Source organism: Rhinatrema bivittatum, chromosome 1 (genome assembly GCF_901001135.1).
Source record: "Rhinatrema bivittatum chromosome 1, aRhiBiv1.1, whole genome shotgun sequence".
NCBI classification, from domain to species: domain Eukaryota; kingdom Metazoa; phylum Chordata; class Amphibia; order Gymnophiona; family Rhinatrematidae; genus Rhinatrema; species Rhinatrema bivittatum.
In genome coordinates, this window is record NC_042615.1 from 469,137,099 (window position 1) to 469,155,983 (window position 18,885).

The 18,885-nt window shown below is 43.0% G+C and overlaps 1 protein-coding gene across 2 annotated transcripts in view; it reads left to right on the forward strand.

Annotated features, from left to right (window-relative positions):
• IFT74 (intraflagellar transport 74) overlaps positions 1–18,885 on the forward strand; it is a 584,252-nt gene that overhangs the window by 365,068 nt on the left and 200,299 nt on the right. For both annotated transcript variants that reach the window (XM_029606405.1, XM_029606412.1), the window contains exon 14: positions 10,925–10,978. In XM_029606405.1, the coding sequence (XP_029462265.1) occupies positions 10,925–10,978 (54 nt within the window). The remainder of the gene's footprint in view (positions 1–10,924; positions 10,979–18,885) is intronic.

Below are 18,885 nucleotides of genomic sequence, written 5' to 3' on the forward strand. Positions count from 1 at the left end.
GAGGTTATATAGGACCTCCCCCCGAGCTTTTTGTTCTGACTCCATCTGCTGGACGGGGGACATAACCCACCGTCTGGACTGATCCATGGTTCTACAGGAACGAAATTAGCAGGTAAGGAATAATTTTCTTATACTTTCCTGCACAGAAGACTCATGAATAAAATGAGAAGCTTGGGAGTGGGTGCCAAGGTGGAGTGGATTGCAAGCTATTTGGCTGACAGGAGACAGCAAGTAATGGTAAATGGAACCTACTCTGAAGAGAGAACAGTGTTAAATTGAGTGGCTCAAGGATTGGTTTTGGGACCAGTACTGTTCAGTAACTTTGTGAGTGACATTGCTGAAGGGATAGAATGTAAAGCTTTTCTTTTCAACGTTGGGGACAACCAACAATAGACCTCTTTGTGTCACATATGAATCACAAAGTGGACAAATTCTGTTCTCTACACAAACAAAAGAAACAGCCAGCCAAGGATGTCTTTGCTCGCCCTTGGAACTCAGGCCTTCTCTACCCGTATCCTCCGATACCACTCATAACCAAAACTCTAGTGAAGCTACAACAGGAAAGGGGGACCATGATTCTCATAGCCCCGTATTGGCCTCGACAAGTATGGTTTCCCACACTTCTAGACCTCTCGATCAGGGATCCAATTCATCTGGGAGTAGCTCCCACTCTCATAACTCAAGATCAGGGTAGGTTGCGCCATCCCAACCTTCAATCCCTATCCCTGACAGCACGGATGTTGAAAGTTTGATTTTAAAACCACTCAATCTTTCAACCAATATATCTCAAGTGCTTATAGCTTCACGTAAACCTTCAACACGAAAGAACTGTTCTTCGAAATGGAAAAGGTTTACTTTGTAGTGCAAGCAAAAGAGTATTGATCCTTTCACCTGCCCCACAACTTCTCTACTGGATTACTTATACCATCTTTCAGACTCTGGTCTTCAGACTTCATCTGTAAGAGTACATTTAAGTGCCATCTCAGCTTTCCATAACAAGATGGGAGATGCACCAATATCCATACAACCTCTTGTCAGCAGATTTATGAGAGGTTTAACTCAACTTAAACCACCAATTCGGCCACCAGTCACAGAATGGGACCTGAATCTGGTCTTAACAAAACCCATGCATTCTCCATTCGAACCCATGAATTCCTGTGATCTTAAATTTCTCACATGAAAGACTATCTTCCTCATAGCCATTACATCATCTAGAAGGGTTAGTGAGTTACAAGCACTTGTCACATACTCACCCTACACAAAGTTCTTACATGACAGAGTGGTTCTCCGTACACATTCAAAATTCCTCCCCAAGGTTGTTACGGAATTCCACTTGAACCAATCCATAGTTTTACTCATATTCTTTCCAAGGCCTCATTCTCACGAAGGGGAACGGGCCTTGCATACCTTGGACTGCAAGCGTGCACTAAATTTTTACTTAGACTGCACTGCAGTCCACAGAAAATCCACTCAGCTCTTTGTATCTTATGATCCAAACAAACCAGGTAAAGCAGTGGGTAAACATACTCTATCCAACTGGTTAGCAGATTGCATACAGTTTTGCTATGAAAAAGCAGGCCTTCCTCTCCAAGGACGAGTAAAGGCGCATTCAGTAAGAGCAATATCAACCTCAGTAGCACACTATCGTTCAGTGCCAATTCCTGACATATGTAAAGCAGCAACATGGAGTTCTCTTCACACCTTTGCAGCTCATTACTGTTTGGACAAGCAAGGACGACAAGATTCAACCTACGGACAATCTGTTTTAAAGAACTTGTTTCCAGTTTAATCCCAACTCCTACATCCAACCTGCTGTGATCTTCGGCTGCCTCATTTTCACCAACAATACTTCACTGTTGCTTCACTACAAAATGACTCAGCTTCTAGCTTGCTATTCACCCATATATGAGGACTAGCATCCTGCTTGTCCTGGGATAAAGCAAAATTGCTTACCTTGTAATAGGTGTTATCCCAGGACAGCAGGATGTAGTCCTCACGAAACCCACCCGCCACCCCGCGGAGTTGGGTCTGATACGTTTTATTATTTTATTTTTGCTAAAGCTTATTGCTATGTACGAGACTGAAGAGAGACCCCTGTGGAAGAGAATATCATGGCATGCTGGGCATGCTCAGTGGCCTCACAGGGCCAGTCAAAAGTTTCTAGAAACTTTGACAGAAAGTTTTCCCGCACTAGGGCTCCGTCAGTGACATTACCCATATGTGAAGAATAGATCCTGCTGTCCTGGGATAACACCTATTACAAGGTAAGCAATTTTGCTTTCCATCTCCTCTTGAACCTACATTCGAATAATTCTCACAGCATACCTTAGAATCTTCAGATGAAGGGGACCATCCACAGTTCGTGGATCTCACATCCCCTAGAAGAGAGCCAGGACTCCAAATGCCACGTGATATACTGACTGCAGTTATTCTGCCTCCAAAAATACCAAGGGATATCAGTGTACCATCAACTTGATACACACCTTTCCTATCACCTAACTTTTTTCCACAAGGTCTGCATCTCTAGACCCCTCAATCAATTTGTTCCATCTTACCCATGCCGCCTATAACAACAACAACAGTACAGCATGAAAACATATTGCAACAAATGGGAAATCCCCCTCATTCTCCTCACCTTAAGTCCTAACGTGGTAGATCAAATTATGGACATTGTTCAAAATGTCTTCTCGTCTCTATTCCCACATCCATCCATAGTTATGGAGCCAATGGGGGCATCTCTACTAATGGCATCAGAATCAGAGAGTAATGAGGAAGACCCCCTTCTTCTCTCATGCCTTGAAAAGAACATTCTCCGGCACATTTTCGAAGATCAGAATGCCCATTAGAACGATCTCCATGGGAGTCCCCAGCGAGCTCAATGTGCCTTCCCTCAGACTCTCAAGAGGAACCCGCAGAACACTCCTCACCTCCAGAGGATCCGATCTACTTGCGGTTTGTCGAAAAAGTAGGCATCACCTTGAAGGTAGACATAAAGAAGGAACCAAACCCTCAATCAGACCATTCCATCAACCCTTTCACCTGTCAACCTCAACCCTTACTGGTCTACCACTATTTACTTACCAAAAGAGGTCTGGCCATCAATTTGGGTGCATCTAAGTGCAATAGCAGCTCATCATTATCAAGAGGGCAACCCAATATCGATACACTCCCTTATCTCTAAGTTTATAAAGGGCCTGATTCAAATTCATCTTCTGGTATAAACCCCCCCAGTATCTTGGGACCCAAACATAGTTCTCACCACATTGATGAATCCACCCTTCGAACCTCTAGAATCGGCCAAACTAAAATATCTAACGTGGAAGATAGTTTTCCTAGTGGCAATTTCATCAGCCAGAAGAGTTAGCGAGTTGCAAATGTTTGTACACGATCCTCCATATCTACAATTCTTCCATGATAAAGTAGTCTACAGACCCATCCAGAATTCATACCAAAGGTAGTCTCAGCATTTCACTTGAACCAAACTATCACGCTCCCCACTTTCTTTCCAAAGCCCTACACACAGGACCAAGACCACGACCACCAGCTTCACACCTTAGACTGCAAACGAGCATTGGCCTATTACAAGCAAAGAACGCAAGGTCATAGATGGTCTTAGCTATTCATGTCATATGATGCCGAAAGGTTGAAAACTCCAGTTGCAAAACGAACTATTTGTAATTGAATAACCTCATGCATACAATATTGCTAAGAATCCCGGGCTGTTCCATCACATTATCCTGTATGAGAACACCAGGTATGGGCTACGGCAGCTTCATTAGCACACTTTCACAATTTACCAATAGAAGAAATCCGTAAGGCAGTTACTTGGTCTTCTGTGCACTCCTTCACTTCCCATTACTGCCTAGATAAAATGGCAGCCGAGGATGGCTCGCTGGGAAGAGCAATACTGAACCAATTTTCATTCAGATTCACGCAATCCAGAGTCCAGGTTGTTAAAAAAAAAAAAAAAAAAAAAGAAAGAAAAGAAAAAAAAGAAAGGAAAATAAACACTGGCTTCTCAAATGGCCTGGAGTTTTTTTTGGTTTTTTTTTTTCCAGCCCTCAGCTTGGGACTCCCTGTGAAGCATGGTTAATTCAGCCTGCTAATCAACAGAAAAAAAAGCACATTTCTTTACCATAAATGGTGTTTTCCATAGCAGGATGAATTAGTCATGCGTTCCCACCCTCCTCCCTGGACAGCTTTCTTTATACATCTGGATTTTCTTTTTCTCTGCTTGGATAATTGAGGAGCCTTGTGGAACTATTGTTCGCTTAGGAACTGCCTCACATGCCCAGTACGGCAAAACTCTAAAGCTTTGAGAGACAAACTGCCTATTGCCACTCAATGATATCACCCCATGAAGCATGACTAATTCATCCTGCTGTCTACGAAAAACACCGCTTTTTTTCCCCCCAATGATTTTCTCCTGGTTTTCTTGATTATAATAAACAATGATAAATACTGGTGGAAAGTAAAAATTAAAATTAAAAATGGAGGTCTCTGTTTGGATCACGTGATGCAGTGAAAGGGAGAAGACGCTCGTTCCCCTTCTCCGTTCCCCGCCTCCCATCCGAACTCCTCCTTTGTCAGCCAAGGGACCTAATAACAAGATTTAAATACCCCATTGGCTCCCTAACACTTAGTGGTTGTTGGCAGCCTGCAAAGCCGAGATGGCTACCAGAATGACGAAGAGAGATAAAGAAAAGGAAAAAGATAAGACCAGGCCTCCGGAGATGCTGGCGGAAGACGATCCTAATTTTTCGGACACGCCACCCGTCACGGCACTTGCCAACATTAAGGCAGCAGTGAAAGAAGCCCTTCGTCCAGATTTACAAGCCATTTCAAATAAACTTACCAAACTTTCTGTCTCCATAGCGGGGTTTGAAACCCGTGTTGCAGAAGTGGAACAACGTGTTTCAGAAATCCAAGATGGCCACCGTGATTACAAGTCGGAGCTTTATCAAGGTCCTTAAAGCTACACTGGCTAAACACGAGGAACGCATAGAAGACCTGCAAAAAAGGTTACGCCGCTCAAACCTCTATTTTGTGGGGCTGCCGGAGGCCCTCACAGAGAGAGATCTAAGTGTGGCTAGAGTCATGGCTCACCCGAGAGCTGGAGTTGCCCGTAGCACATGGTCCCTTAAGGATCGAGTGAGCGCACCTCTTGGGCCCCAAAAGAGATGGCACTGCCCGGCCCAGGGTAGTTATTGCCAAGCTCCTTAACTTTGTACATAAGAGCGCTATCCTTCAGGCTCTGTGGACAGGTAAGTCTTTAAAATATGATAATCAACAGATCCTAGTCTTTCAAGACTTTTCAGCGTCTCAGCGCACAATGCAGTTTCATGGCACCTTTCTTTGCTAAGCTACATGCCCTGGGCCTGAAGGCCACACTAATTTATTTATTTAAAAGTTTTTATATACCGTCATTAAGTTATTTACCATCATAACGGTTTACAATAGGGCACATATAATCAAAGAAAATATAAATCATACTTTACATAGAGGGTGCCATTATTATTCAGTAACAAAAACACATTAAGTATTATATGGTTTATGACATGGAATTTACATTAATGAAATTCTCATGGGAGATTATATGTTTTTGCTATTCAACCTGTCAGTTTGACTACGATTATCTGAGGGATAAAATAATTTCCAGGTAGTATCTGGAGATTGTGTGCTGGGTGCTCTGTATCCACTTATCCTTATTTATTTATTTGCTTGCGTCGTTCTCTTTATTGAAGGCTTGTTTGAAAAGCGAGGTTTTGAGGTTTATTTTGAAAAGTTTATGATTTCTCTAAAGTCTTAGATCAAGGGGCATAGTGTTCCATAATATGGGACCGGCCAGGGACAGTGCATGTTCCCTAACCTGGGTTAGTCTTGCTGTTTTGGAATGGTTAAGAGAGCTTAGTTTGCTGATCTTAAATTTCTATGTGGGACATGTACTCGAAGTGCTGTGTCCTTGGTGGATCGTTGTTTATCTCTGCGGAGGCATTTGGAGGAGCTGCCCTTTGTTTTTTTTTTCCTTTTTTGTTGTTGGTATCATCTGTTTTTTCTCATGTTTAGTCCATGGGGACAATAATGCATAGTTCTTTAATATCTGATGGTGCTATCCTTGTTGTGCCAATCAACTGTTTACAACTCCTCTTTTAGGGGTTCGTTTGTGGTCCCTAAATGTGTGATGTATTCTATGTTCGGAGGGAGAAAAAGGGGGTGGGTGGGTGGGGAGGGGAACGGAATGCACACTTGTGATCTCCCAGGTTTGCGGGTTTGTGTGTGATTGGGAGGGTTGGGAAGGGAGAGAGAAGGGGGAGGTGGGGAGGGAGGAGGGGGGAAGGGAGTAGGGGGGAAATGGGGGGCACAGGGTACAGGGTACACCTATTATTTTATCTAGATTGGGTATTACGGTCATGATTGCACGCTGTTAATAATTCACTTAGGTTATGGCAGGATAATCTGCAAATGGGGGCCTTAGCTGGGAGATCCCCATTGTGCAAAAAGTTTCATACTTTTCAATAGAACCTGTTGCTGCACTCCCAGATGGCTAGAAGTGGCACTATAGTTTTCTCCTGGAATGTATGTGGCGTTAACTCTAAAATTTTGGCAACCCTGCGAAGAAAGTCGGATTTAGTCTTCTTACAAGAAACACATTTTAATGACTTGGAACATACAAAGTTGCGTAAATGCTGGGTGGGTGCTGTTCATTTCACTTCCGCTACAACCCGTTCAGCAGGGGTTGCAATATTAATTGGGAAACATGTCCCCATTAAAGTTCAAACCGAAATAAAAGACCTCCGAGGTAGATATATAATTTTAGTTACTGAATTCCAGCAATGCACATATGTTCTCTGCAACTTATATGCTCCCAATAACCCCAGTCTCAATTTTTTTCGAGAAATTTATAGCCATTTACTCCCCTATGCGGAACATGTGCTTATAGTGGGCGGGGATTTTAATTCTGTACGGGACCCACAGTTGGATAGAGATACAACCCACAAAGCTGTTCCAAACCCTAGGAATAGTATTTGCTTTCTTGAAAGATCTTTGCAGTTAGTTCATGCCTGGCGGACTCTGTATCCCCTAGAAAAAGATTTCACCCATGTTTCGTGGGCACACCCTACACAATCTAGATTAGATTATATTCTCATAAGTGACCATATATTCTCCAAACTGCAAGAGACCCACATAGATGATATAGTAATCTCAGACCATGCCTTGGTATGGATAATGCTAATTGGTCCTCACACGGTTCCACAGGCTTTTATTTGGAAATTCCTGTATTAGTTGGCTGATAACACCCATTTTGTGGAATATCTCCGTGAAAAGTGGAAGGACTATATGCAACTTAGCCAAGACCATTTGGAGAACCCAATTCTCTTTTGGTACACAGCGAAGGCAGTGCTACGGGGGGGACATTATTTCATATACAGTGAGACGGAGAAAAATGTTAGATAAACAGTTACTGTCTCTAAGTGCTCAACTCCAACTGGCGAAGCGTGCTTTGACCAACGCCAACACTCGCATCAACAAAGACCATTTTCTCACCTTGCAGGGCACTATTAATTCCTTGTTACATCAAAGAGCAAAAAAAAGCCTAGTCTATTACCAACATAAACTATTTCAATTTAGTAATAAATCTGGAAAGCTATTGTCTAATCTGATTCGAATGCAAAGGAGCTCCTGCTTCATCGCAGCCATTCGAACCCCAGCTGGCAAAATAGCTTCCGATACCCCTACCATTTTTACAACATTTCAAAAATATTATGCCGGCCTTTATCGGTTGGAATCCTGGGATCTGGCGGCCTGTGAACGCTTCCTTTCCTCGCTCAAACTGCCACGATTAACCCCAGCACAAACGCACTGGTTAAACCAACCTGTCTCGGAGGAGGAATTTCAGCACATCATTAGGCAAGCAAAGCGCTTTAAAGCTGCCGGCCCTGACGGTTTCACAGCAGAATTTTACAAGCCGCTGATAGACCTATTAGTCTCTCCGCTCACTCAAACATTTATCGCCCTCATATCTGTTGGTTCCTTCCCCACACATGTTAACCAGGCACATATCACCCTCATACCCAAACCGGGGAAAGATCACCAGTTTACCATCTCATATCTGCCCATCTCCTTGTTAAATCAAGATACAAAATTCCTGGCTAAAATTTTGGCTGACAGATTAGCGACTCTACTCCCTTCCTTAATCGACCCATGTCAGGTGAGTTTCGTGAGGAAATGTTATGCCTTACCTAACATCAGGAAAGTATTGACGGCAATGGCCCTTTGTGCTCAGGCGGAGGAACCTTTTATAGCAGTAAGTTGATTACCTATTCCATATTCTCCAATATATGGGGTTCGAGGGATCCTTTACGGCGGCCATTCACCCTCTGTACCAAAACCCGACCGCGTTGATAGTAGCCAATGGTTCGCGATCAGAGGCATTTCCAATCAGTAGAGTCATGAGGCAGGGCTGCCCTCTGTCTCCCTTACTATTCCTTCAACTTGAACCTCTCCTGCGTATAATTCAGCTGACTCAGGAAGTTCGGGGTGTGCGTTTTCACACAGAAACATTCACGTATGCTGCATTTGCATATGATATATTAGTGTTCCTAACCAATCCTCAGGCATCCCTCCCACCCCTTTTGCAGGTATTCAGGAGTTTTCCTCCTTCTCTAGCCTCAAACTTAATTTAGATAAATCAGAAACTTTAGCATTCCCCCTACAGTGCGGGGGACCTGGGAGGGGCCATTCTCTTTGATGTTGGCACAGGGAAAGCTTAAATATTTGGGAATCTGGCTATCTACTCAAATGTCTCAACTCTACTCTTTAAATATAACCCACTTGTTAGCAGACTCCCAAGCCTGACTACAAGCCTGGCAGTCCCTCCCTCTGTCGTTGGGAGGCCGAATCAACCTGTTTAAAATAGTGCTTCTCCCTCAGTGGCTCTACATATTCCAGAATTTACCTTTGACTCTAAAATGGCGAGATTTGCTGTGCCTGGAGAAAGCTGTGAGGTTCTATATTTGGCATGGCAAGAAGGTATGCATCCCGCTTAGCCGCTTGAAGACCCAATGGGGGAAGGTGAAGGGGAGGCATGGGGGTCCCAGACCTGAGGCTCTACAATTTAGACAGTAATTTAAGAGTGGTGCGAGACTGGTTGCTCGATGATGCTGCATATGTGAACTTAAAGGCGGAGAAAACTCTGGTTGCTCCCCTGGATTTGAGATATGTGATCTAAGCTGTGCGGAAGGAATTGCCTTTCTCAGCCCCTCTTACTCTCCTAATCTGTCCAATTAGACACGCATGGTTGACCCTTACCAAATTATTAGCGCTGTCTTCACTGTGTGCCTACTTGCTGCCTATCCGGGGTAATGCAGAGTTCCTGCCGGGCTCCCATTTGGCAGCTTTTCAGTACTGGAATAGTCAGGGCATTGTACAATTGGGCCATGTATTAGATGAAACAGGTAATCTGTTACCGCTGCAGGAATTATGCGATCTGTATGGTCAACCCAGCTTACAGACTTTTCCCTACCTGCAGCTCCGACATTATGTCAATTCCTTACCCCAGCCCTCCCTAAAATCCGCCGTCTTTCAGAGCCTTGAGACTTTCATGTAATTAGACAAAAAACAAACACCCTCATCTTGTTATTACAAGCAGTTACGATCCCTGCTGGGACTTGACCCTAGTTCGCTGTTAGCTGAAAGATGGAACGCTGAAGGAATATTTAATGTCTCTGATACCATGATTAGATCCAGTTTTCTTTCAATATCTTCAGTGTCACCCAACATGTACTTCCAGGAAATGTAGTATAAATTTCTATGGAGGGTGTACATTTCCATCATGCTTGCCTTTCACTCTCATTTAGTTCCTTCGTCTCTGTGTGGAAAGAGTAGGCAGGTAGAGGGTTCGCTTTCACATTTGTTCTGGGGATGCTGTCATATTAAACAGTTTTGGAATAAGATTGTATGTTATTTGACTGAACTTTTGGGCTTTTGGGCACAACCATAACACCTACATCACAGTTATTGTTATTTGACTGTATTCCGCCCTCATTGATGTGAGGTCGGGGCTTGCGCACTTTTGTCAAAAAGGCATGCTGTGTCGGGAAAAAAGTTATATTAATAAGCTGGAAGGACCCATCCCCACCATCCTTCTGGGCGTGCATCAGATGATGCAGATGGATTGTATGCCTTCGAAAGAATCCCCTTCTCTTCAGCTGCAGTTCCTGTAGATATGGGACGCTTATATTCAATCCTTGCCACATAGATCCAGGAGCTTGATCTTAAATAACTAATGGTGTGCCCTCTCCTAAATTATTGGTGCCCTTTCGTGCCATTGTTTCGCTTCTGGTTGCTCTTTCTCCTCTAGTTCCCCTTACTGGGGACAAAAGGGGGGAGGGGGGAGAATGAGAGGGGAAGGGTTAGGGAGAGGGTAATGGAATGATTATGATGACATTTTTGTAAGTTCTGATTTGATAATCTGTGTGGATGCAAAAGGAACCATGTATCTATTGCAGTGGTTGTAAATATTTTATTTGGAAAACAATAAAAGTGGTTAAAAAAAAAAAAAAAGTGAAGGTCTCTGTTTGTATAGTACTTTCTCAAAACTTAGATGCCATTGATTTATTTCACAAGTTTTCTGGTTTGTTCTATTGGGGGTTTAGGAGGGTTCTGCTTTTTACAAATAAAAATAAACTTCCATAAATCTATAGGAAATAGACAAATAAATGTATTTAAGTCCTATGCTTTAACTATTGTAAGTAAAAAATGTTTGTAGAATATAGTACTGTAAAATATAGTGTGGAGTACTTCATTTTGTATATTGAGTTTAATAAATATGTTTACTTTTTTGGGTATTGTTCCTCACTTTGAGTTCCTTGGATTTAAGCAAGTAAGAAATATTTAAAAATAAATTTAAAAAAATATCTTTCAGGGGAGAAGAATCAGAAGTATAAAGAGCTGAAGAAAAGGGAAGAAGGCATGGACAGTAAGTTAATACTTTTATTTGACAGTCATTGACATTTTGTTTTCTTTAATAACCAGCTTTAATGGAGGCATACACTTGTTACATGCAACACTAATGGAATATCCTGTGTTTTCCAAAAAAGACCTTTATAACATGCATAGTAGGAGATCTGTGCAACACCAAACCAGCCATCACTTGGTTTTGATTTTGTCTGCCATCTGATGAAAATGATCTGATCAAACTTCTGTAGGCTCTTTCTGAGAGAGCTGGAAGTGTTCATGCATCTAAAATCATTTTTTTTAATATATATTTTCTTTACCTTTGTTTTGCTAATTAGGTATTTTCATCCATTTTTAACCATTCTTTTTTTTTTTTTTTGTGATTGCTTAAAACCTGATCAAGCTATGTCCACAGTCTGTATGCTTTTTGTCTTCAAGAAGTTATTTTTTCTGAAGAATATTTCTTCTTTTAACTTTTTTCCTGTTATTTCCACTGGATATCCTCAAAGTAGGCCAGCTTCTTTTTCAAGAAGTGCACTCAATGTGGCTAGAAGATATCCACTATGAATTATCATGAAGACTGTTACTGCTGCCTCAGGAAAAATCATTTCATCTATGAATGTGACACTTGCTTCAGGTTGTTATATATTAAATGGTTGTGATCCAACAAGAAAAGCATTGTACCTACCTCAAAGAGCTAGTTAAATGCAGCTCAAAGCTGCTTTTGATGTTTCCCTAATGGTCAGACTCTGTTGAAGCTATGCTCAACTATTTTGATTCTTTAACATGAAACTAGGGATAGACATGGGAAAGGAAAGGTTCCAGGTGTGAACTAAATAAGAGATCCTGTATGCTCATCCACCAAAGATGGGAGATTACAAAAGAGAAAGAGAACAAAAACTGACCTGAATAAAGATTGATATCTTACAATCACTATATATGGCTGACAGTTATCACTGCCCACCCTGTTAAGAATATATCCCAGATGTGTCACACACACAACATAGATTCTCAATAAATATATAATGTGACTATCATGGATTGGCATGCTGGTGTCTGGGAGCAGTGCCACAGAAGCAGTACAGGGCTGCAGGGCCTATCCAACCCCCTCTTCCTTAGGATGAGCCCTTAGTTGATGGGGTTCGGTAGGGCTTGTTTCCAGCTGTACATCATGCAGGCCAGGAAGCCGAAAGGTAAGAGAGAGAGGCCCAGGAGGCCACAGAACAAGGCAAGGAGGCCAAGAGAGGCCACAAGGCAAGACTACATAGCAAGGACAAGGTGGCCAGGTCAGGCAGCCAAGGTTTCTCAATGAAGAGCCATTGAGCCGGCTGGGTTAAGTATGGTTGAAGCTTGGGCGTGACAGTGGCCGGTGTTTCGCTGCGGGGCTGCAGCTTCATCAGGGGTAGATATCTAGGGAACAAACATCATACCGTCGGATTAAAAAATGACTTCCAAGAAGAAAAAATATATACTTAGCTGGACAATGTGTCGACAAGCCAACCTTCTTGTTGTGAACCAATAGTCTCACGTAAATATCTTCAAAGCGGGACAGAGACTGCTATACTCAGGCAGTGTTGATTAAATAGCCCCCGGAAATCTCAGCGGGATGACATCACAATCACGTCGTCGTCATAACAACCATATAAACAAAAATGACCATATGAACACAACGCACAAATGCTCACTGTGGCTATCGGCTGTATAGCGCTGCTGAAGTTGAAAAAAATGCTGTGTGTGTTATGATGCTTCATACATCATGTTAACCGAGAAACACTTGTAACTCTAGCGCTGAATTAAGGCCAACAGGTTGTACAGTGTTGAGGAGATGAATCCAATGCTGTTCTTCCTGTAATAACAGGGTTTTTTAGGCCGTGGCCGCAGCTACCGCTGACCACCTCGGTCACGGGGCATCAGCTGGCAGGATGATCCACAATACAGCAACAGACAGACACGGTCACAATCTCGCAACAATCCCTGATTTGTAATTTCTCTTCAGTCAAGCTTTCACCTACTCAAATACAGGTACTTGAGAAAGGACTTACATTCATTCCCACTCCTAAAGCAGATTTATTTAAGTTGGAGGTGGCACTTTTCAAATTTGTTCGCAAATTATATATCAAACACTTTTTTGATGATTCCCCCTGTGCAGTTGATATGTCGGTTCTAAGAAATAAATCCACATGGGTGCCTCCCGGCCCACAGGATATGTTATTTCCACATTTCATTAGAAGGTCATACAGGACCTACGTCAAAGTTTTTCTACCAAACGCACTTATACCAATATGACCAGACAAAAATCTTTAGCTCTGAAATCCCTTCGTGACAACAACAACCTCATTATTAAACCGGCAGACAAGGGAGGAACGATAGTGCTCCTGGATCCCCAGCAATATCATAATGAAGTTCATAGGCAGTTACACAATCATACCTTTTATCATCCATTATCCAGTGACCTTACGAACGGACTCAGAAAGAGATAGACATCCTTATACAATCTGGCACAGCAGCTGGCTTTCTAACTTCACATGAGGCAACATTTCTAATGAAGAGATTTCCCAAAGTTCTGGTTTTTTATATCTTACCTAAGATACACAAAAACCTCACTCGACCTCCTGGGAGACCAATTGTCTCCAGCAGGGGCTCCCTGTTGGAACCCCTTTCCAAGTTCATAGATCATTTTTTGGCACCGATGGTACCATTACAATCATCTTACATTAGAGATTCTCAGACGATGATTCAGTTTTTGGAATCTTTTTCACAGGACATGTCCCAAATGCTGATGGTCACATTGGACGTCGAAGCACTATACACAAACATTCCCCAAGATGAGGCTATTGAAATAGCCACACTATTTTTTGAGGCTCGACCTCAACCACACAGGATACCCACTGATTTTTTAAGATCATTACTTGAACTGGCTTTGACTAAAAAGTTTTTCGCCTTTGAGGGGTCATTCTACCAACAGATCTGTGGGACGGCCATGGGTGCCACAATGGCTCCAGATCTAGCCAATTTATATATGGCACATTTTGAAGACAAATGGATTTACAATAATAACCCCTTTTCATATCACATTGTCACGTGGAAATGGTATATCAATGACATTTTTCTCTTGTGGTCAGATACTCCTGACACTGGCCGCCTTTTTGGAATGGTTAAATGGGTGCTATTTACACTTACATTTTACAGCAGACATTCAAAGAGATAGAATACAGTTTTTGGATATCACAATAACTAACACCCTTGGACATTTTGAAACAACCTTGTATCGTAAGCCGGTTTCCAGCAATACTTTTCTGCATTTTTTTAGTGCCCATTCTCGTATTTTAAAAGAAATTTGCCAGTGAGCCAGTTTTTTCGTATATGACGTCTCTGTACTACTGATAACAAAATTTAAAATTCAAGCTCTATCCCTAGGAGCCAAATTTTTTACCAGAGGTTATCCAGAGTGTTGTATCAAAAGGGCTTATACTAGAGCTAAATTTTCCCACAGAGAGTGGTTGTTCCTACCGAAGACGAAGCAGACAAGCTCACGTGCGTGCTTCCTTTTTCTAGTATGACACAGAAAATAAAACATATCATCAGCTCGACTTGGCATATTGTACAATTACATTCTGAATTCCAATGAATGCCATGGTTTGCCTACACGCGTGGTACCAATTTGCAGGACCAGCTGGTCCATTCTGATTCTACCAGACAATCACACAATCAGGACCACAGGTTCACATAAAGCGTGCAGCTCATGTTCAGTTTGCAAGAACATGATAGAGACATCGGCAATTTTTTTCTCAAAACTAAATTGGACCTACAGATTGAAACAACATACTGACTGTGCATCAGAAGGAGTAGTCTACATTATACAGTGTCCTTGCAATCTCTGGTACATAGGCAAAATAAAACGTTCATTTAAGACCAGGCTGATTGAACATAAATCTTGTCTGAACAAAGCACGCATTTCTGCTCCTCTTGTATCACATTGCTTGGAATGTTCACATACCTTTGAGTCCCTACGGGCATATGTTTTGACATAATATCTCCCTTCTTGGCATGGTGGAGACTTCAGTACCCTGTTATTACAGGAAGAACAGCACTGGATTCATCTCCTCAACACTGTACAACCTGGTGGCCTTAATTCAGCGCTAGAGTTACAAGTGTTTCTCGGTTAAAATGATGTATGAAGCATCATAACACACACAGCATTTTTTTCAACTTCAGCAGTGCTATACAGCCGATAGCCACAGTGGGCATTTGTGCGTTGTGTTCATATGGTCATTTTTGTTTATATGGTTGTTATGACAATGACGTGATTGTGACGTCATCCCGCTGAGATTTCCACGGGCTATTTAATCAACACTGCCTGAGTATAGCGGTCTCTGTCCCACTTTGAAGATATTTGCGTGAGACCATTGGTTCACAACAAGAAGGTTGGCTCGTCGACACATTGTTCAGCTAAGTATATATATTTTTTTCTTGGAAGTCATTTTTTAATCTGATGTTTGTTCCCTAGATATCTACCCCTGATGAAGCTGCAGCCCTGCAGCAAAACACCGGCCGCTGTCGGGTTGGTTAATTCTGTAGTCGGGGGACATGTGAATTCTTGTTAATTATTTAAGCAGGCTGTTATTGCCGCGCTACTAAATATAACATTGAAGCAGTTATTCTCACACTCCACGGTCTACCCTCGACCGTACAGCTGGGACAGACACGAAGAGAGTTGAAGTACCACCGGCGGTTTTCTGCCGGGCCAGTTGGATTACAAATTGGATTTCATATTTAATATTTATGCTATTTGATAGGCTCATCTGAGCCAATTGGACTATAAAATTAATTTTGTCTTTAACACCGTTGATATACAGCCGCCAAGCCGCAGATGATGTGCAGACCGAACGGTTCATGTCTCATAGATTGAACACGTTGATAGGCTTGCTAATGCGGTGTCCATAAATGCCAGATGAATTTCTATACAACAGCATTTACTATACATTGGTTTCGAGCCACGTTATCAGTAAATACAAAAGAGGTGCCTTTTGTTCATTGCTATAATTGATTTACAGGACCTATTAAGTGCTCTTTTTGGTGATTTTGTAATACAGACAGCCCATGTCCACTAGAGTGATAACACAATCCATGAAAATGGACATGGCGTAGTGGCTAAAGCCAACAGTCTTAAACAATAATGCACCCCTTCAGAATCCAACTCATTCTCACCACAGACGCAATGACGCAAGGATGGGGAGCCCATTTACTCCAGTACAAGACACAGGACCTATAGTCTCCACAAGAAAGAAACTTCCAGATGAATTTTCTGGACCTCAGAGCAATAAAAAACACTTTTAACACATTCTGTCATATACTTCAAAAGAAATGCGTGATGATTCATATGGATAATTAAGTAGCTATGTTATATGTAAACAAGGAGGATCCAGTTCCTGGATATTACGCAAAGAAGCAGTAAACATCTGTGATGGGCAGAAAAACATTATCACACTTCAAGTGTCCTACTTGCCAGGAATAGTGAATACAGAGGCCGACAGACTCATTAGAATCTTCCATCCTCATAAATGGTCCCTAGATTAAAGGGTAGCAAATGACTTATTTCATCACTTTGGACTACCGTGGATAGATCTGTTTGCAACAAAACACAACAGGAAGGTGAAAATTTCTGCTCCATTTACCAAGTCCATTCAGGAAATCCCAGGACACATTCCTTCTTCCCTGGTTAATGGGCCTAGCTATGCTTATCCCCCAATTCCACTGATTGCATAAATAGTCCAAATGTGCATTCAAAACAAGCGAGAATGATCCTAAACGAACCAACATGGCTGAGACAATCTTGGTATGCCTATCTAATACAACTTTCAGTTCAGGCCCCAGTATTCCTAGGCAACAAGGCAGACCTCCAAACTTAAGAAGGGGGGACTCTGTTCCATCCATTACACTCTTCCCTCCATCTGAAAGCATGGATTTTGAACAGAAGGTGTTAGAAAAATTCAATGTATCACATTCTATTCAAGATATTATCATTTCCGCCTGGAAATTTTCCACGCACAGAAACTGTCTTCAAGTGGTGCAGATATTCTCACAGGACAAAGTTTCTATAAAGCTTTGACTAACACTGGCACACTGAGTGCACTGAGCATGCTCAGCCTGCAATTATCCCTGTGACCACAGGTGTCTTCCCTCAGTCTTCTTTTTTCCGCACTGCAGTTAGCATCACGGTCAGGAGCTCTGAGAAATTCTCACAACTTTTCCTCACAGAAACACTTGAAGTTTTACTTCACAAACACTTTTTATCCCAGGACAAGCAGGATGCTAGTCCTCACATATGGGTGACATCAGTAATGGAGCCCTATGTACGGAAAAACTTCTTTAAAAGTTTCCATGAAACTTTTGACAGGCACCAGAGTGCCTACTGAGCATGCCCAGCATGCCATGATATTCCCTGCCACAGGGGTCTCCCTTCAGTCTTCTTTTTTCCGCGGAGCCATTAGCCTCGCGGTTAAATTGGAGTCCTGTGGTGATTTCACCACTTCAAAAAAAGTTTGTCAAAAATTCGGAAAAACTTGTTCCACTGCAAGGGTTTCCCTTCAATAACATCGCTGTAAGTTTTTTGCCCGTATTTTTGCAGTTCCATACCGGTAATTTTTGGTCATCGCCGTCGACGGCTGTCCGGCAAAAATGGCCTCGGGTTTTAAGAAATGCCCGAACTGTGCGAGATATATGTCCATTACGGACCCGCACTTAGAATGTGTAAAATCGTGTACATTATGCGCGGAAATGACATCAAAAGGCCATCGTCTCCGCATGGAAAAAATGGAGCACCTCTTTAAAATACAGTTGCTCCTGACTGCATCGACGTCAGCCCAGTCATCGCCATCCAGATCCATTCGGCAGGTTGTCCTGAAAAGACAGCTGCAATGTGAGGCCGGGGATGCTTCCACCCCATCCCTGTCGCCATCGTCGAAGACGTCCTCCTCTGGAAGCGAGAAACATAAAGAAAAGCATCGACATCGACGCCAGCACGTCAGCACGCCAGTGTCTGATGAGCCATCGAAGGGTACGGCCTTGCCAGCAAAGAAACCTTGGACGAGTACGGAGGCTCCGAGGCCTACAGTACCAGGGCGATCCCCACCGATATCGGTGCCGGGCACCATACCTCCTCAGGGCTCTGAGGAGGTATCGGTATCGCCATCACCGCCTCCCCCCATAGCTGCTCTGATACCATCAGCTATGAGGGTGGAACTTGACATGTACATTCGTCAAGCGGTGCAACAGGCGCTTCTCGTCCTGGGATTTCCTGAATGGACCGATTACGCCATCGACACCAGCCCAGATGCCGATCGATCCCTCGCCATCGATGCCGCTCGCACCATCGATTCCGCCGGAACGGCCATTGATGCCGCACCCGATGTCTTTGATGCCATGCGCGATGCCTTCACCGATTCCACCGGTGACTCCATCGGTGCCATCTCCCGATGTCGCAGTTCTCCAACCAATCATGACAAAACTGGATTCTCTCCTCGATATTTTATCGAAGAAACAGCCAGAAGAGCCTGTTCCAGGACCTTCTGCAATTCCAAGACCTCCTCGGCCTCGATCTCCATTATTCCCATCGATGCCAAGGGAACCACCGATGGTGCCAGTTACACCACGACCACTGTTATCACCAAAGGACACAGATACAGACACAGAGACTGAATATTCTTCGGATGAAGAAATATTATCAGAACCATCTCCTCCTGAGGACCGTAGGAAGTCTCCTCCTGAAGACCTGTCCTTCACACACTATCCCTTTCCAGCTCCAAACTGAAGTGGACGCCAGGCAAAAGACACTGGAAGTTCTGCAGTTTGTAGACCCTCCCAAGGAGATTCTAGCAGTGCCGGTGCATGAGGTATTACAGGAAATCATGTACCGCATATGGGAGCATC